This window comes from Lethenteron reissneri, chromosome 12 (genome assembly GCF_015708825.2).
Source record: "Lethenteron reissneri isolate LAM-NWPU_2019-01 chromosome 12, ASM1570882v1, whole genome shotgun sequence".
Classification (NCBI taxonomy): domain Eukaryota; kingdom Metazoa; phylum Chordata; class Hyperoartia; order Petromyzontiformes; family Petromyzontidae; genus Lethenteron; species Lethenteron reissneri.
In genome coordinates this window covers 7,549,761-7,571,286 of record NC_083790.1, presented here as the reverse complement: position 1 = coordinate 7,571,286, position 21,526 = coordinate 7,549,761, and the positions used below count along the sequence as shown (strand labels likewise).

The following is a 21,526-nucleotide window of genomic DNA, read 5'->3' as shown; positions in this document are numbered from 1 at the left end:
GATAAAGATTGATCTAAAAAATAAACATAGCAGGTCAATGGTTCCTTGAGTATCCGTCTGTGCTTCATGAAGCAAACCGTTGTAGTCATGAGTGAAAGACTAAAAAAAAACCCTCCACTCCTAGGTCAGCCTGACTATTTTCACCCTGCCAATGCCAGTGTGTAGTCGGTATATATATATTTTTTAAATCAATTTGACATGAATACCTACTTGTAAATCATTTAGTGCCCTTGACAATTTACCAACAATTTGATTGGATGACCCAAACGATGAATTGTAGAATAACTTGGTCTGAAGCTCAGACAATATGTAATGCAGTGGATATCATAGTCCAGTGTTATTTAAATGCCTCTAACCCTACTAATTATTCTCCACCAAATAATTTTGTGCTGTGTTTTTGAATTCTGGTTGTCTATTGATATTAAGTATTATACGAGGCCACCCATCTCTGTAATACATTTAAGATGGTTCCATTGGCAAGCCGTGAGATGGGTTCTGCGTGCACGGTAGAACGAGTAACCCAAGACAATTTGGGCTGACGTTTGTGCAATGGAATTGAACAAAAAAGACCATTATTGCTATGTTCATCTGAAATGGGAAACATAGATAAGTCTGTTGCTGTTTTATAACATGGCATGTAATGGCCTTGGGGCCTAAAAACAACATTATGAGATGCTCATCTGCTGCTCCGGCTGGTCTGCAAAAAGACAGGCAATTACTGTTCATCAACTTTTATTGACCCTGACAGACCATGGCTCAATCTTAAGGGCGCAAGCACATATCTTCTTAGATTGAAGGAACTTTTGAACAAGAAGTGAACATTTTAATCCGATGCCTTTCAAACGAATATGATTAATTTATTCTGCTGTATTTAAAATAATGCATGTCAATTGTGATAGGTAGAGAATACAGACGTTGTCTTCTCGACAGGCCTGTTTCTTCACCTGAGGACGGCTGCTTGCGTTGTGGCCGAAACGTCGTGAGAATTATTTTATTATGTTTTATTTTTATTATTTTATTGCTTCCCTTCTACGTGACTTTACCGAAAGAACCAAGAAGATGAATCCCTGCAGTCACGAAAGCTTTAAATCGAAATATAGACGTACTCTGAAACATACTTGCATGTTCGATAAATTGTAATGCGCTCAGCATTAGCAATACTGTGAGCAGATGCTTAATTTTACACCAGTAACACCCATTGTCGACTTTAAATTGGCATCGTCATCAGCAACAGTCGTGATGAATCTATTGCTGGATGAAGGCCTCCCATGTGATGTTTTAATCTATCTTGGTCCTGCACATAAGCTAATCTCATCACTCCCTTCTCCACAGTTATAATTCTCTGGGTCATGTTACCTCTTTTGGCTGCCATTCCATCACTAGTCACTTGGATCAGTCATCATCTCTTCACTTGCCACGATGTCCTGCCCAATCTCATTACTTTTCTGAACAGTTGATATGATGCTTCTCCTTGGTGCTTGTTCTCTGATCCATATGTTCCTCTTTCATTATAATTCCCAGCATGCATCTCTCTGTACTTTTTGTGTAATGTTCAGTTTTGGTTACATTTTCTCTATTATTCTCCTATTTTCTGATATAGATATTTTATAATATGCTATGTAGTATATTCTCAATTTTTTTTTTATTAAGGCCTTAGTTTTTGAAAGCCTGGATGACTATCAGTTGTCACTGAATCTAATATTAGGCCTTGTCATAGTCATTTCAAAGGGAAGGGTCGTGTTGAGAGCATTGGCCCATTTCGTGCTGAAGGTGCTCTCTGATTTTCATGTGAACCCGGAAATTGTCCTCCGTTCCACCTCTCTTTCATTCAACGGCAAAAGCTCAGCGACACAGGTTGCATCAGGTAAGCGTACTGGTCTATAGATTTGCAAAGATCCAAGGCTTGGAAGAGGGTAGACAGTTATACAGGTAGGAGCAACAGTTCCACACTGCCCACCAGGGATTATTTGTCTGTCTGTCTGTCGTGCATAGCCACGCCCTCGATTTGTATTTCATAGAGTGCTTCGGGCGGGCTCAGCACCACGTGACGCGCTGCTCCACGCAGCTTGTGCCGCGTGACACGGATCGCACAAATGCGTTGTCCAACCAAGTTCCTACCTGCCCACTTCGAAGGAACGTGTTTTGTCTTATACACTCAACAGAAGAGAGGAGAGGCGGCGTCACGGCAGAGAGTCGCCTCCTGGGTGCGGGAATGCATCCTGGAAGCTTATAAGCAGGTGTAAATCGCATTAGATGAGGCCATGTCAGTGTCATGGGCCAGTAGGGTAGGAGTCATTTTGAAGGATATCTGTGGGGCGGCAGTGTGAAGTTCACCTCACACTTTTACCAGCCACTACATCTTTGTGTCCCAGGAAGGCAGCGTTGGGAAAGCGGCCCTCTGCGCTTCGATAACCCAATAAAGCCACTGGGTTGGGAAGAATTGTAATTTTTCTGCCTCCGACTAGGCTCTGGTATTGGTTCTAATATGTATTTCCAGAACATGTCAGTGACCACTGTGAATACATTAGATTTCAGTACTTAAATCTGATTTTCATAATTGTTCACCAACTTGCTACGCATCCCGACTACCATCCCCTCAAAAATGTGTTTCCTCAGAAAAGAGGGGTACGGTGGGGGTCTGTTAGTTACGTGGCATTGGCCCTCGTTGAGGTATGTTCTAGAATGTTTTAAACAATACATGAATCAATATTCGATTGAGAAAGTTCGATAATTTCAGAACCCCCTTTTGTAACACGTTGGTGTTAGCTTGCTCTTTTTGTGACCCCCCTTCTCCCGCAATAGGCCTGGTGGTTACATAGTCACTGAGGAAGATGGCCATGGGGAGGTCACAGGGTTGAGACTCGATCCCTGGAAGGGGAGCTCCTATGCTTAAGATAATTATAATGTTATGCATTTGCTAAGTTCCCTGAGTGCTGGGCACTGGAATTGTGTTTTAATGTATGTCTGAAGTGTGTCGGTGACCACTTATTAACCAGAGTGCAGTATTCATTCATCAATAAATATATTATGTTCTCATGATACGGCGTTGATATACAGTAATTTTTTTCTCATGACTTGCATTGAAAACGTATGTTGTTACACGTACAGTAATGTGAACAACAAAAAAAGACGTGAGAATAAAAAGCTGAGAAACTATGAGATGGTTTCAGCAATAACAAAAGGAGACTTATTGAATAAAATCGTAATCCCAAATATTTCCAAGTTATCAAAATCACCGGGAGGCGGGGGGAATAGGTACATGCAGTTTATTTACCAAGGGGCCTTGGCTAAATCCAATATTCGGGGTGTGGCCGTGTCAGTATTTTGAAGCTGGTGATGGAGTGGAAGACGATATCATTCTGGCGGGAGGAGAAGGCAAAAGAGAATGTGGAAAAACTTGATGGCAAGGAGCTGCAATGAGATCAACATGTCCCTGAAGCACGCAGAAGCGGCCTCGTGTACCGAGGGGATTGGTGGAGACAGGTTGCCATATTTTCCCCAGAGGCGAAATATATAGGCAGCAGTAAGATAGGACGAGCTAAGAATACTTTATAGCCTGTGCTTTAAAGTGGCATTGGCGATTTTTCATAAAATTACATACATTTTTTAATTCTATTTTCTTGTCTTTTAAAAGTGTGGGAGATTCAATAGACCTGGTGCGGTACAAATATGGGAAGTTCTGCCTCACATTCTGATTTAAAGCTGGATATTTTTTTTTTCTTTAACCACCTGAGTTTGAATCCTCGTGCTGAAAAACATCAGTGGCGAGTAATAGCTGAACCAATCGTGGGCCTTCTCCACTAACCCCCACTGACCAGTGTGGTGAAGTATTCTTATGCAAATGAACCGATTATGGGCCTATCTTTCTCCACTTAACCCCACTGACCAGTGTGGTGAAGTATGGTCATAACTTTGACTGACCATTGTATGAAGAGATGTTCATCCAGCAGTTGTTGACAAAGAGCTGTAAGTAATTATTAAAATAATGTTCTAATTTTAATACAAATATAATTCTACGATGTTTTAAATTAGATTCTGAGTAGAAATAAATTATACGGTAAAGTCACGTAGGTAAAACAATAAATAAAATAAAATAAATGAAAACAACTAAATTTAGTGTTTATTTTATTTATTGTTTTACCTACGTGACTTTACCAAAAAAAACCAAAGAGTATGAATCCTTGCAGTCACGAAAGCTTCAAATCTAGAATTAGAAATAAATTGTTTGACTGATTATTTGGCTTAAAAGAATTTATAAACTTGCAATAAATAATATAATATGTAGATATATAGAATAACCGAAACCACATTTCAGTACAGAGAAGGTTTGAGAGTGTAAAGGGTGTTTCTGGATTCGATTGTTGCCAGCATATGTCTCTCATGTTCTTCAGCTGTGCATCATAAAATTACTGTACGTGATATAAGAGGAATTGTGTCTTTCAATGCTGACAACACTGTAAATTACAGATAACATGCGTCTCGTTTGCTGTGCATTGTTAACCCCGCAAGAATTATAGATGGCATTTTGTGACTTTAGTCGAACATACTTTTTTTATGTTGCCTACTGGAAGCCACACTCTGTCAAAGCGATGGGGCTCTAAGTAAGAATTGTACTGCTGTGGTTGTGGGAATGACATTCACTAATTCACGAGGCACATTCAATAAATGCCTGGCTTGGGACTCCGCCAGTTGCTTCTGCACTTGCGCACCATATCTTGGAGTCCTGTGCATTCCTGATTGCAAAACTTGCTTAATATGCAGTGTCCTTTTACATATTTTCTACATTCATTCTTGAGCAGGGGTTGGCAACCTCCGGCTCCGGAGCCGAATGCGGCTTTTTAAGGACGAGTTTTTGACGTTGTCTATGAATGACCGTCTCGTATTCACAGGCATTGAGGCTCTTTAAATATTTATTTGTTAACCAAATTCGAAAATAAAAGCTGTGGTTATTATTTTTGTGGCCAACCTCTGTTCTAAAGTTTACCACTGGTTTTCTTGACTTAATAATGCAGTCATTCAGTAATTATGTTATTTTCTATAATTTAATCACATGAAGGTATTTTGAACAAAAATGCTAATATTTCACAGTTTTTCACATACAAATGAGGAGTTTTTAAATATTCTACCATTTAATTCTAGACTTGAAGCTTTCGTGACTGCAAGGAATCATATTCTTAGGTGTTTTCGGTAAAGTCACGTAGGTAAAACATCAAAATTAATAAAATAATAAAATAAAATAAAGATCACGACGTTTCGGAGGCAACACAAGTCTCCGTCATCAGGTGGGACAGTCACAGCCAGATTAGCTGCATCAAGTGAGCAGGGGTTGGCAACCTCACTTGATGCAGCTAATCTGGCTGTGACTGTCCCACCTGATGACGGAGACTTGTGTTGCCTCCGAAACGTCGTGATCTTTATTTTATTTTATTATTGTATTAATTTTGATGTTTTACCTACGTGACTTTACCGAAAACACCTAAGAATATTCTACCATTTGTGTGGTATCAATGCTGGCCAAATCCAGCAATGTGTGTGCAAATCTCCTTCTCCAACTCTCTTTCAAAAAAATGTCCCAGATTAAATTGACAATATGTGAAGAAAAAAAAAACATTTTACAACAGTGCAGATGTTAAAAGAACCGGGTACACATCCTCCCAAATACCGAAAGTGTCGGTAGTATTTCTTGCTTTTTGTGTTTAGTTTCTCTTTTTGTGAATTTACATTTCAGGCTCGGACGACCTTTCTGCCAAGCTGTGGGACGTAAAGACGGGGCAATGCGTGTACGGCATCCAGACGCACACATGCGCTGATGTCAAGTTTGACGAGCACAAGCTGGTGACGGCGTCCTTCGATAACACGCTGGCGTGCTGGGAGTGGAGCACGGGCAAGCGCACACGCCACTTCCGTGGGCACACTGCTGCAGGTGACAACTCAGCATTCACTGGCACAGCCCAGCGGCCTCAGCCTGGCTCTGGTCTACACCTGATAGCTGTCGCATCGATACAAAGTTAACTGCTAGGCGAGTTCAAAAATAAAGAAGAAAATTTAATGGGTTTGCATATGTTTCACAAGACCAATCTTGGCTGCACAGCTTTTGGCCCTACTTTGAGCCTATTCCTATTCTTGCCAGTTTCCAAAAGCTGCCACAGTTCGACCAATCTTGTCCCTATTTCACGTACCTTTACATCATCCGCACCTAGTTTACACAACAAAGGCTCATTCCTAACAGGGTGCTTCAGCCGCACCGAACCTCACAAAAATAATATTCAGGGCCTACCTTGGCTCCTCCCACCCTCAACCAGTATATATACAAGGACTGTTTTCTTTGAATCTCTCTCACTTGATACAGCTATCGTGCTGTGACGGTTCCACCTGAAGACGGAAGCTTGTGTTGCCTCCGAAACGTCGTGATTTTTATTTTATTTTTATTTTACTTTTATTAATTTTAATTTTTTACCTACGTGACTTTACCGAATAAACCTACGATTATTTGTCCCTATTTCTGTAAAGTGATGAAAATAAGTTAGATTATACACTCAGAAACCTCATGATGACACCTGCATTGTAATGTCCTTTGATGGTGTATGTGCTGGGAAAACATGATCATTAGATTTATGCAGTGGCACTCGTGTAAAATGAAGGTGCTGCACAATTGCGTGACCTCTCATGCCCTTTCGGGGTTGGCAAAGTCACGTGGATATGAAAGCAGAGCTATGGCTGATTGTATAATCAGCTGGCTTTGGAGCAGGAAGCGACCACTGTCAGTGGCTCTGGATGAGTTATAATTCTACAGGGACTTCACAGCCAATGTATAATGCTGGTGCAGACTAGAATTAGACCGCAAAAAATGTGATGCTCATGGAAATGAGGCTAATGCTGCCCAGCACTTCATGAATACACATCTAGGGTACACCTCAAACTGTTGATGTTATTGATAGCTTCATTTTAATCACATATAGTTTCACTATATGTGTAATCTTTTTTGTTCATAACAAAAGTTCCCAACATGTACATGCTCATCCAGTATATTTATTTGGATTAGAATCCATTCATACTCAAAACCGGGTCCAGGACAAAATAATGCCATGGGCTACTACTCTCTTACATTCCAACTATTGCCTAAAGACTTTTCTGGCTTCTTCAGACAACTATCATGACAGTCTCTGCCTTACCGTTGCCCTACTCAGATGCCTTAACACATCAGAGGTTGGAGGTAGGGTCCTGCTGTAGGATGTGACCACGAATCCCATTTATATTGCTATTGGGGATGTTAAATACATTTTAATGCAGGAGGATGACGCGAGAAAGCATTATACCAACATCTGTGTCACTTTTTTTTGTGCGCCAATAACTGGTGGGTGATGTACAGCAGTGTAATGCCAGGCATGTTTTACTGTTATCCAATACTTTTTGTTGAGTAGGTGGCTGTAAGCAATTTTCATTCAGCTAACGATAAAAAAACACCCTGGCTCAGCAGAGGACAGAGACTCTACTACAGTTCAAATGAAACCTAATTTTAGTTATTGCCTTCAAAGACAACTGTGTTAAGTGCTGCTTTGTCAGCAAAATAATGGATTGGCCGATATACAATATTGTGTCTGGCTGTAGACTATTCATGCACTCCTAACTTTCTAAAGCAATGGAGAGAGAACAAAATAAGGATGTACACCATTGGAACCTCCTTTGCCAGTAGCAAAATGTGATAATAAATGCTTATCCCGAGCTCTCATACTCTGATGGTGCATTGTCTTTGAGTTGTGCGCCTATTGGCGTCATCTCGTCCAACACCATGTGAGACTAGGCTCTAAGAAAAGCTGTCTCAGGTGTGGACCAATCCGTTTCAAGGACAGTGCAATCATTATCAGAGTGGTGTTTTTTGTTTGAATTCCGACCGCAGGTATTGTGGTCAGTGCAAACATGACTCCTTGTAAAAAAGGTGTCAGTTTTGTTGCCAGATAAAAGGGTAAAATCAATTACCAAAATAAGAATGTGTAAGCCTAAACAATTAGGAAGCCCTTATAAAAGACATTTGGCATTGGCTGTACAAGCAATTATAAAAAAAGATATGCACAGTTTTACGTTGAACATAGGCGATTATGGTTATTAAGCTATGCGAGACATACACTCTGCTTATTGAATTGTAATTTTTTATCAAGATGAAAAATTGTAGCTCAATGCAACATCCACAAGAATCTTATTTTAAGAATAGATTTAGCATAACATTTATTGTACTGCAAAAAACAATCGTGACTAAAGAAGACTCGCTATAGAGCGGCATAGTGGGCAGCAATGCAAATGGCTGTATCGAACAATAGCTGCATGATGTAGCAGTCTTGCTAATGAGCAGCGGAGGAAGTCAATAAAACCAAAATTCGCTTCACATTAAAGGCACTCTGATAGGTTCGCTGGGGAAATGCCACATGCAATTTGTGTGCACTCTCGCATACAGAGTAGATCATTATTGTGCAAGATATTTTTTTTAGTTCGTAATATTCTGAGAATACCTTTCTGTGGGACATTTATTCTACATTATTAAGAGCAGCATAGTGTACTGTATGTGTACCCCATGTCATTGTGTGCTAGTGTATGTTGCTCTTGTCCCGAATTGTCACAGCTTCCTGGAAGTCATGCAAATTTCACCTAAAACGAAGATATTCTTGGTTCTTTCGGTAAAGTCACGTAGAAGGGAAATAATAAAAGAATAAAAATAAAAGAATAAAATGCTCACGACGTTTAGATTGCAACACAAGCAATCATCATCAGGTGTGAAACCCACAGCTAGACATTTTTTGGAAAAAGTTAAGAAAAAAATGCCACTTTTTTTAAAATGTTCTTGCTGTGGTTTTCACACCTGATGATGATTGCTTGTGGTGCAATCGAAACGTCGTGAGAATAAAAAAAATATTATTTTATTACTTCCCTTCTACGTGACTTTACCGAAAGAACCAAGAATATGAATCCCTGCAGTCACGAAAGCTTTAAATCGAAATTTAAAGCGAAGATGTACCATTTCAGTGCGTTGTATATATAATGACGGTACAATAACAATATAAATCCCTCAGCGAGTGTCAGGACTTTTTTTTAAGGGTCCTGATTTGAGATGTTTTCCTCATTCCACGTGCAAGAATTTTGCATGTTGAAAGAGTACCCGGAGATAACCCACTCTGATGAGAGGATAACTCAAAGCTCTGCACAGATGTATTCAAGAATCCTTGCACTTTACAGTAAAACCTTGGATTGCGAGCATAATTCGTTCCGGAAACGTGTTTGTAATCCAAAGCACTCGTATATCAAAGAACTCGTATATCAGTTGTGATCACGTGACGCTCGGCAGACAAAGCGTATACACGTACTGCTCGTATTGCAAGACCTCGCTCGTTTATCAAATTAATATTTATTTAAAAATGTTTGCTCGTCTTGCAAAACACTCGCAGACCAAGTTACTCGCAATCCAAGGTTTTACTGTACTACCATCTCCTGGTTCCCTCGTAGTCCAGCAGGATTGCGAGTTTCACGAATTTGTATGGTCCACCAACCGTCACCTCCAAAGTACTAGATAATTATAGGTGTGTGCCACTGCGCTTGGCTCAAAAACAAAGATCCGTCCTTTGTTTTTTTTTATCTACTGTCATGTCTTCGAACCACAATTCTGGCAAATCGCCTGATGAAGCTGGTTGTAATCACCAGCGAAACATCATCGTACTCAAATTGTAAATGTTGAGGGTTTACTCTCAACACACTGGTGTGCTGAAGTAGTAACTCCCGCCATTGCTCGAGTTCCTCATGTTTGTAAAATGTTACTGTATTTGTGCAGTGATAAAGTGATTTTACTACCCACGTTGTCATCTAAACGACCATCTAGTGCTAGTTGCCTTACCTGGTAAGAAGTGCTGCGTAAATCATATATTGGGAAGCTAAAATGCAGATCATAAGGGAAGGTGGAAGAGATGAAAAGTGAACTGCAATATTTGTTCGGGGTTTACACAGTCCACCTTAACGATCATTTTTAAACCAAGCAGACAATGTGAAGGCTACTGTGCAGCAATGCTTTCCTATTGGTTCCCCTCCTCATCTCTAAAGTCCTGGAATGTATCCCTATGCCTCTCATGTTGTATGTACTTCTGGTAAGGAAATTTTTGATCACGAAGTGACTTCATAGAATGCATCTACATCATTAATGGAGGCATTACTGTACTCATGAGTTCCCAAGTTTTCAAACGTACATTTGATAAGTTTCCTTTTGTGAAGTTGTATTATAACCAATGCATTGACAGATAGCTCGGTGAAAAAAAAATCCCTTCGTATAAAAAAAAACATGTCATTTGATCATGCACAATGAAATAAAAAATGCACTGGTTCGGTCACCTTCATGGATAAGCAGCAAGAAATATGAGTAGATACTGTCAGCAGTATAAATATTCATACAGATGTGAACATCTTAAAACTTTGTCTCCATATACAATTGAGCAGATGGTACTTCTTTAACCTACTCCTTCAAAAAGTTTGGATTATGTTTAGAAGATGCTGCCGTTTGATCATTTTGCAAGAGAGAAATCTACTGCTGAGAAGTGCCCTCATTATTTCATACAATGCTAGCCTGTTATTTTTTATTGCTGCTATTTAATAATTTACCTTGCTGGTCGTATTGCATGCAGGAAACCAACACTATATATTTGTTTCCAAAAATTGTATATGTTCCTGTCTGCTTTACCACCCACTTGCCATTTCTCATCATCTCCCTGCCCAATTTTAGAAGCCTCAAAGAACTCATGCATAGAGTGATGTATGTAAAAGACATGGCAGCAATTTTCCATTCCTATTAGAGTATCCCACCCGTGTCTTGTTGTTTTGTTGAATTAAAATCAATTGACCTGTATGTATTTCCATTTACCTACTTTTAAAGTAAGGTTTCTTAAGCTTATGTACATTCTTTACAATAAGGTGATGCTGTAATATTTTCACCTTTTTTTTATTTAAAGACTTCCCAAATTCTGCGCTGTCTCTAAGCGATTTGTGATCTACAATTAACCAAACATACTTGTAGATTTCCAGCATTATGGCTAATTTTACTTCACTTTAACTCTTCAGTTAGCATGTTTCATAAAACATGTATGATATTTTCATGACGGATGGACACAGGCTCAGAAATACAGCAGCTTTACAAGATACTCTTGGCTTTGGAGTTAGCTAATAGCAATGACAATTTTTATGCAAACACATTCAATAATTAATTTTAAAAAAACCTTAATAATAAATGGGGTTGTATTAACATGCTGTGCAGACAAAATACACATCCTATAATCATGACCTAACAAGCATTTTAGTTCATGATTATAGGCTGTACTCTGATTAAAAACATCTCCTCAAAATCCTGTAATGATTAGTTAACATTTGCCCTGATAACACTTTAAAAATATTAACAACACAAGGGGAAAAAATAATTCATAAGCATGTCAATGCTTTCACCGTGTGTTAGCCGTCTTTTAGTTCGCAATAAAGATGGAATGTTTCAAGCCGCACAAGGATAAAATATGTCGCACCACGTGTGATGTGAAATTCTGTCAGTTGTAATGATGTCACCAGGAGGGGGCGTGGAGGTGAGGTGTGCACACCACCACCTCGTGGAGCATACAGATGCTTAAAATTATTTTAGCTTTGGTTTGGGCCTCCAAAGTTTTGGGCGACCCATTCATTGATCGTATTAATATTATGTTAATTTTGTATTATTTTATACTGGTAGGAACCTCCTGGTTACACCAGCCCATAGGGGATTATTGTGTCCATCCGTCGTGCAGGGTGGGGCTGGGTGGGGAGGAGCTGGGTGGGAGGGGCAGGGCTCGGTGGGGAGGGGCTGGGTGGGGAGGGGCTGGGTGGGGAGGGGCTGGTCACCCCGTGGTGCCCTTATAAAACTCAACGTTTAACCTACTCACGCCGGCTTGTGCCCATCCTTACAGTAGGGCATATTTGCGGAATACACCACGCCGCCGTTGACCCTGGCCATTGACCGAGCAACCCAACGTTCCTACCATTTCCTTCCGCAGGAATGTGTTTGCCCAGTTTGCTATAAAGCATAAATCTGTTTTACGCGAGCTTTGTTCATTTTGGATCACCTTTACTAGAACGTGTATTACGTACATACGGATAGACGGGCAGAGCTAACGTATTCGTACTTTCAACCTTGGAAAGCATAAAAAATAGTGATTACATTAAAAATATATATTTTTGAAAAACAATGAGTTAGTATATTATTACAAGTATTAATATTATTTGGTGCTTTCTTATTGATTTTACAGATCCTAGTTGGCTCAGGGTTGTAACATAATTATTATAAAAAAAACTGAACATTAAAAATCTGTTTCTTCGGTACCCAACGAATGCAAAATTATTAGATTTGGTCACATGTTATTTTTTCTTGGGTATGTTAAACTCAATGTATGTGGAATATAGTGTTGTACACAAATGACACAAGAACCTGCCTTGAAGAAGGATGACCTGGCCTCTATTAACATACTTTTCGGATAAAACATTGAAGAGTGACATTTCTATTTCACGATTACAGGCTTCACTTGGTGTTTATCATTTATTCATAGAGTGGTCAACGATACGCTCTGGGCAGGGGGCCAGGGGATCGAGCCCCCAACCACGTGACCAAGATTATATATTTAAAAAAAATATGCAAATGATAATTTTAAGTATTAGCTAAGTTCCCTGAGTGCTGGGCTCTGGTTTTCTAATGTCTGTGTCCAGAGCGTGTCGGTGATCACTAATGAAACCATATTTAAAGTAAGTACTAAGATCTTAGTTTGAACATTTACAAAAGTGTCTTTGTAAGATTCTTGTCAAGCATTAGTTGGTATCTCTGTGTTCGTTTGTTCTTTTCTCAATCCGCTTGTCCTGGAGAGGGTGTGTGTTAATTACGTTTATTATGGCATTGGACCACTTTTTATGACATTATTATGAGCAAACAGTAGTCGAGTAACAGGAAAATATTGAATAATATAAAATTCAGTCAATACAGATACCATTATGGTTGTATTTTCAAGACACTGTTATGAAATATCACCTCACTTCCCATCCCCATTATACACATACACAGACAAAACATCTTCTCCGGTAACTGCAGTGGCAAGCAATGGGAGAAAATGGCAACATCAAATAGCATGTGAAGGAGAGAGATGCTTTTATTACTTTCAATATACAGTATGGGCTGCATTCACATTTTGATGAAATGGCTGAAACACATCACCTTGCCGATTTTACCAATTGTTGGTATAGTTTTGCTAAAATTGTATGAAAAGAGAACATTTGCAAATTCTTGCGTCAGACTCTGTAAAATACATTTTGTTCTTGAGCCACTGTGTGATGGTACATTAAATAAGTAACAATTTTTGAATGTAAAATCGTTTTTTGTATCGTATGAATTACGATTTAGAAAAGAGTTGTACTCCAGTTAAATTATAAAAGCTGCTTTCACCTAAGAATCCACATTTTTTTTTACCATTTTTAGTGTCATGGATATACTGTCACAATCATTATGTTACCATATACCATAGCCCCCAATCCATTTTGCTGTGTTTGAATTGGTATCTATTTACAATCCTTTTCACCATGGCTCCATGCTTTCCAATCTATTAATGTGCACAGCTTGCCCACAGCAACATTGCAAGTCTCCAAGGTTCTTCCAGTAAAATCAATGAGTCGAAAATGTTCAATTTAATCAACATGTAATACACTGCTGACCACTTTCCACATCTCTGCAGTGCAGCCTGTGGTTGTAAGGGCAGTGCCTCTGAAAACATGCAGAAATATTAATTATATTTAAATAAATGTTTACTTGATTTATTTTGAATACTGGAATTGGACACAAAATAAGCACATCAATTGGTCCCAAAAAACATACAATATTTTCTCCATCTGATAATGTATTTCACTGAAACAGAAGAAATTTAGCCACTGTTTGATAACAATGCTTGTAAATAATGCTTTGACAATGTAGTTGCAATGTTGATCTGTATTCTTAGGTTTTTTTCGGTAAAGTCACGTAGGTAAAAAATGTAAATTAATAAAAGTAAAATAAAACAAAATAAAAAATCACGACGTTTCGGAAGCAACACAAGCCTCCGTCTTCAGGTGGAACCGTCACAGCCACGACAGCTGTATCAAGTAAATGAGAGATCACAAGAAATACCACCCCGTATATTGTGATCTCTTATTTACTTGATACAGCTGTCGTGGCTGTGACGGTTCCACCTGAAGACGGAGGCTTGTGTTGCTTCCGAAACGTCGTGATTTTTTATTTAGTTTTATTTTACTTTTATTAATTTAAATTTTTTACCTACGTGACTTTACCGAAAAAACCTAAGAATATGAATCCTTGCAGTCACGAAAGCTTCAAATCTAGAATGTTGATCTGCATTGCAGATTTGAGCAATTCACCTTAAAAAAAAAAATCCTGAAATCGTGCTGGAATTTGACGCGAGGACTTGCCTGCCACTTCAGCAAACATTGTGATCTTGCATTATTTCAAGGTTACAGCTCGCGCGTGTAGTTGGGTTTGCAATTTTTATCGCTTACATGAACTATTTTACATCTATCAGCATTTAATATAATTTGTTCAGAACCTCAGGCCTTTAATCCCTTTATATATCCTGCAACTAATATGCACACATTCTCAATGTACAAGGATCAGCTTATACATTCATGGTTGTTGGCAAATATAAATATTTTACAAAGGTTTTCTTTTTTAAGGTTATATGAATTAATCAGTGTATGTTGAGTTTGTCCTTGCATGTGTGTGAATTTTAATTACATTTCCACATTAAAGGATAGTATATACTAACCCATACCTTGCTATTAAAAATTTAGATACAACCTTATTTAAAAAAATATTTTCTTTAACATATTGTATGGTTTGTAAATGTTGCTTAGTTAATTGTTTATTTAAAATGTATAAAAAACAATATTCAGTGTTTACCTATCTTTATTTTTACATACATTCATAAGCTATCATTATCTTTGATGGCATTTTAAATCACATGCACAGAAGGGTTTTTGTTGAAATAACTAATTTGTCTCTTAAAAATTGGCTTGCCCAGCTTGCTTGCCCCATATTAAGAATTAGAAAAAAAAACCGAGAGAATAGATCTCTGTGGTATAACTAGCTACTGTCACCCATATAGAACAAGCCCATTTACACCTGTCACCAATTACTGTCAGTGTCTTTAAAAATATACCTTGCCTTGGTGGCTTTGTGCGCTTAACCCTGAATCGGCCGGCTTCTCATGGCACCACTACATTTGATGTGGTCTGGGTAAGGACGGATTGCAACACATTCAACGTGGGTGTCTTGTGAAGGATTCACGGTGCATTTTGCCCACGGGCATGAGGCCATAGCACAAAAAAGTTTGCCAAACTATAGGCTTCACACCTCTTGACAGACAAGCACTTGAGATCCGATCGGAGCATAGCGCATGACAGTAGTTTGGTGGGATTTGCTCTTTAAAGCCATGAAAACGGTGCACCCTGGAGTTGGATTAAGGTGCATTGGTTGGGCAGTTCGATGTTTCTAAGTTAGCATAGTGCATTGGTCTAGTAGTGGAAAAACAACAGCTTTGAAAAGCGTTTGCTTATTTAACCTTGGACAATACAAATGTAATGATTGATGGATCGATGGAGAAATGGATAGCATAATCGCTTTTATAAATGTGGATAAGTGTATGTCAAAATTCCCCGAGTTGATTTAATAAGCGGACCGCATGGTGCTTTTAATCACAATCTATCAATTGCCAGAGTTTTCATCCCAATTGCAGTGGTAATTTGTTTAATATATTCGGGATATTTTTTTAAGCAGAAGGGTTCCGTAGAGAGTGATCATATTTTTCCTCCTTTGTGCTGAAATTGTCCGTTATAATGCATGTCAGTCCACATTGGCACATTATCGAAGAGGATCCACTGCACGTGTTCATGATGGCCTAAATTAAACATTCAGTGTATGATCATTATACATTTTAACAAAAAGTACACATTCATAGAAATAATACATCTCACTGTCCTATTATTTTGATGCATTGAAACTAAATCTCTAAGGCAGTGACGTGTCTCGGCTGTGGAAAGATACGAGCACATTTGTGGAGCGCAGTGCTTTGCACAGTAAATTCCCCACCCCATTTGTCTGTCTGATGTGAGAGCATGTTTCCACCTGGTGCATCTGTAATTGCTTGTAACCCAAGTTGCTTCATTAACTTTCACCCACTAAAAATTGGCAGACCGTTGCACCAGGACAGTTTAATGTGCATCACTGTGCATTACACTGTCTAGTGGAAGTAGCAGTGTTGTAAATCCGATAAGTGTCTACAGTATACAGACAGATGATGTGTACATATACGAGTTATAACATTTAGCATGCAGGACGATGCAGATTTTATACAAATACATTTTAAAATGTAGTAATTTGACTATTTCTGGGTTAAAATCTGAGCATTCTAGAAGACCTTCACATCAAACTTAAATATTCCTTGGGTCTTTCGGTAAAGCCACGTAGATAGAAAAATAATACAATTTATAAAACAATAACTATCACGACGTTTCGATCGCAACACAAGCAATCGTCATCTGGTGAAAAATATAGCGGGAGTGCTGCTGAAGCAGGAAAACTATATGGAGGGAGCGCTGCTAAGGCAGGGACTCATAAAGGTTTGAGATGGGTGTAGCCCCAGGGTTAGTGGGTGGGACTAGAGATGAAAGAATATGAATTCCTGCAGTCACGAAAGCTTTAAGTGAAGATCAAACTTTAATTGACATTGTCACGTCTCGATATCATTAGTGTATATCAAGCCTTCTGGAAATGCACAGTTCACAGGTAAATATCACTGCACAAGCAAGTGACATTAGATGTGAATATTGTAGTCTCTTTGTTTGACTGATATGGCTTATACCATTGAGCTATTTGTCTGATGGCAGAGCACATTGTTCGACTCTATTTTTTGTGTCTATAATGTCATTGGATCTTTCATGTCCATGAGCTACTGGGCAGGATGTACCCTCCAAAGGGCAGCATGCTGGTTTCATGCATCCACAGCAAATCACTCTCAAGGTCGACTCAGGTCACAGTGTCACAGATTACTGAATCCTCGATTATGGACGCCATAAATGTTCATCTTAACTCGTCTGAAATGAGGCATAGTGTTTTGTCAATTAACTACTGAAAAGCCTCTGTTTAACAAAAATCCAATGTAAAATATGCAAATATGCTTTAATATGCCCTGGATGAAAACCAGTTCATAAAAAAAACACAATTTCCTTGAGAAACTTATAATTGAAGAACTGCCCTCCAGGGCTGAAGCAAACTTGCTCGTTCTACATGTGCTGCTGTTCAAATAAATGTCATCAATGAATGTGACATGTGGACAATTTCCATATGGTAATCGGTTGAGGAGAGTGGAGGGTAACCAAAGATGTAGCATTTGCTTCATCCTTTCTCAAGTCCTTAAAAGTAAAATAAGCGCAGCTCTGATAACACATTGCTGCGGAGGGAGCTGGTGGGAACGTTGGGTTGCTCGGTCATTGGCCAGGGTCAACGGCGGCGTGGTGTTTTTCGCAAATATGCCCGAATGTGAGGGCGGGCACAAGCCGGCGTGAGTAGGTTAAACGTTGAGTTTTATAAGGGCACCACGGGGTGACCAGCCCCTCCCCACCCCTCCCACCCAGCCCCACCCTCCCCAACCAGCCCCTCCCCACCCAGCCCCTCCCCACCCTCCCCTCCCCACCCAGCCCCACCCTCCCCACCCAGCCCCTCCCCACCCTCCCCACCCAGCCCCTCCTCACCCAGCCCCTTCCCACCCTCCCCACCCAGCCCCTCCCTCCCCACCCAGCCCCTCCCTGCACGACGGACGGACGGACACAATAATCCCCTGTGGGCTGGTGTAACCAGGAGGTTTCTATCAGTATAAGCAACCCCTGCTTACATTACACTGGTGTGGGGAAGATGAAGGGCAGATTCTGATACGAGGACTATTTCAGATACAAACACCCCTTATATATCCAGCATATATCGTAAAGACTGATGGATAGAAACAAGCGCATTCACATTGCCACAGCCCTGTTGGTGTATGTATCATTAAAATGATGTGTATTGCCAATACATGAATGGGAATACTTGATTCATGCATACAGCAATATAAGCAACACATCTTCTTGGTTCTTTCGGTAAAGTCACGTAGAAGGGAAATAATAAAATAATAAAAATAAAACATAATAAAATAATTCTCACGACGTTTCGGCCACAACGCAAGCAGCCGTCCTCAGGTGAAGAACATGTGACTTTACCGAAAGAACCAAGAAGATGAATCCCTGCAGTCACGAAAGCTTTAAATCGAAATTTATAAGCAACTCAATTACAGTAATTATAGGTTGTCATAGCCTAGATTAATACATAATTGAATCAATAAATGTAGTCAAAACATGCGTACAGATGATCATGGTACTTTCTTGCCCCTGGAGGAAGGCAAAAACTTATTAAGTATTTTAGAAATTTCATATACTGCTTTCCATCTCTAAAATTATGCCCACAGTATCCAACCGTAGCTTTATGGCGTTGGCTTTGGTGAAATTGGAGCTTTAATGATAAGTATTGCACGCAATACTTTTGGCTGTGATGTTTTTATATGCTGCCTGGTGTGTGACTCCACGAGTTACAGAATGCTGAGCTTTGTGACACCCTCTAGGTCAAGGTTTCAAGCTGTAATTCATGCAAGAGCTATTAATGGTAATGAGCTCAGTCAATTAGGCATGCAGGCGATGCTCGGCTATGCACAGGGAATACCAGCGCTTGGCCGAGTTAAATATTAATGGCACATGTTTGCTTAGCAATTCCCACATTTTATAAGGTCTGTAGTGCCCTCAATGATAGACGGTTTGAGGTACAATGAGCTCTTGACCAAAATATGCCCATTGTGTGATCCTTGGATAATTAATGAGTGCTTACAGTTACATTTCTAAATAACTCGTTGCAAACATGATATGAAGTTGACCTCCATGAACTAAAAATGTATTGACTTTGAAGGATACAATGGTTTGGACATGTATTGTTGTAATTAGAATGTATACTTTTGTCTTCTTGGTTCTTTCGGTAGACAGACGCTGTCTTTCCGACAGCCCTGTTCTTCAACCTGAGGACGGCTGCTTGCGTTGTGGCCGAAACGTCGTGAGAATTGTATTTTATTCTGTTTCATTTTTATTATTTTATTATTTCCCTTCTACGTGACTTTACCGAAAGAACCAAGAAGATGAATCCCTGCAGTCACGAAAGCTTTAAATCGAAATGTATACTTTTGGTTTATATATACGTGCTTTAAATAGTGGCTTTAGTATTGTGGTCAATGTAGATATGGATTCACGTACTACTTATGGCAGCACTTGACAGGATGGCCTAGGAGCAACCCTGGCCTTTCAGGCCAAGTGGAATTGTTCGATAGCTACTGTTATCAGAAGACATATGTATGCATTGCAAGAGATCAGAATGTGGGTGTGTATGACGTTATACAACATTAACTGACGTAGAATTGTAATGTATTACTTACTGTTAGTAACTCAGCTTATTGTAGAGTATAGTAAGTATACTGATGATGCTATGTAGTTTATACTTTAGTTTTTTACGTGAAGATTAACTGAGTGGTTGTGCGCCTTTTGGCGTCATCTGGTCCAACCCATGTGAGACTAAGCTCTAAGGAAAGCTGTCTCGGGTGTGGACCAATCAACTTCAAGGACAGTGCATACATTATCAGAGTTATGTTTTTTGTTTGCATTATGACTGCAGGTATTGTGGTCTATGCAAACATGACTCCTCGTAAAAAAGGTGTCAGTTTTGTTGTCAGATAGAAGGGTAAAAAAAACAATTATCAGTAAATATACAATTTAATGAGTGTTTTCATGAATGGCTGATATGCATTACTATACGAGCAAAAAAATGTTGAAGGTAAAACAAAAATTAACATGGGGCACTGGGTAGTTGGCATGTAAAATTATGCAATCCCTCCGTATACTCAATAAATTCCCATATTCAAATTCTGAAAGGATAACAAGACAGCTCATGAATTTCAACCAGTTCTATGAGGGTTTTGTTCGTTACATGTAAACGCACACTAGAAGACATTTAATTGAGAATATGCAACAAAACATTTTAATTGGTGCTAATTATTTGCATACCTTTGTTTATTTTATGATTATCTTATTTTTAGCATTATTTCATGATAAAAAAAGCTTAGGTTTTGTTGTATACATACAAAATGTAAGTAAATATATTTATCCCTTTCAATAAATATGTAAATAATAATTGTGCATTTGACATGTTCATTATTGAATTTTTTTCTAAATATGTACATTTTTATATGTTTAGATTTCCTCCATTCATACAAATGTATGCATTAATAGATTATGCATAATACCTATTTCTTTATCAATCCATCTATTTGAGCATCTTTTAAAGAAAAGTAGCAAAAAAAACACTCCTCGTTGGCATATATCAGTATTTCCAGTTGAATTGTGGGACTGATCAATTGACTTGTACACCTAATAGGTCAACTTTGCCTGAAATGACAAATTACTACCTGGCCTACAGGGTAGAGGTTGTGTGAAATTGTGCAGACCTCAATCAATTTCTGGCGAACAACACTTGCCCAATCAACCTGGCCCATAAGAAGTTTACAAGCTGAAATGTCCTTTGAAGGTTTATGCCAATGGCAAATACACAAACTCATTATTTAAAAATTTGGCTCTATTATATTCGCCATTGATTATTTCATAAACTATGTTATTGCAAAAGACAATTAATACACGTTTTTATCATTATTAGGCAATGTAATTGCGTGTCCTTTACAAGAGACACGTTTAAAGCATTGCTGGAGTTTTAAATGCCTGGTTGGGCGGTCTCAGATGACCTCAGGACCTCTCTTTGTGAATCTCGCCTAGTTTCACCATTCATTTAGCAGCAGCAGCATGCGTATGTCACAGGTAAGGTTCGTTTGAAGTCTTTTAGGGCTCATGTTTAATTCTGATGACCCTTTTTTAACGAAGAAAAAAAAAGCAGTACAGTTACGGAATTATAAGCAGAAGCCGGTAAAATTAAGTTTTTTTTATCTTCGCTTATTTGCCACTGTGCATTGATGCAACACATATCTATGTTTACGAAGCGTAGGATACCACCGTATTTGATTAAAATAATATAAATATCACAATTTAGATTCCTATGTAAACCTCTGCTTTAAGAAAGGCTCCTCAAACTGTGTGACCATGGGGTTTGTTTTACCCGCACTTCACTACGCTGGTCAGTGCAGGTTGGTGAAGTGGATGGGGGGAGGTGGTACAGGACAATTTCAGTTGTCACACATCGCTGATATTGCCCAGGTAATTGTACAGTGTCCTAACCATTACAACTAGCCCCCTGCAATTATATGAAAATTGTATTGTATTATAAGCAACAATAATTTAAATTTATTTAAATCTTGACTTAAATAAAATGTCTAATCTCTTC

The 21,526-nt window shown here is 39.0% G+C and overlaps 1 protein-coding gene across 3 annotated transcripts in view; it reads left to right on the top strand.

Annotated features, from left to right (window-relative positions):
* The window catches only part of FBXW2 (F-box and WD repeat domain containing 2), a 126,602-nt gene that overhangs the window by 40,268 nt on the left and 64,808 nt on the right, over nucleotides 1–21,526 (top strand). For all 3 annotated transcript variants that reach the window (XM_061550631.1, XM_061550629.1, XM_061550630.1), the window contains one exon: nucleotides 5,729–5,923. In XM_061550631.1, the coding sequence (XP_061406615.1) occupies nucleotides 5,729–5,923 (195 nt within the window). The remainder of the gene's footprint in view (nucleotides 1–5,728; nucleotides 5,924–21,526) is intronic.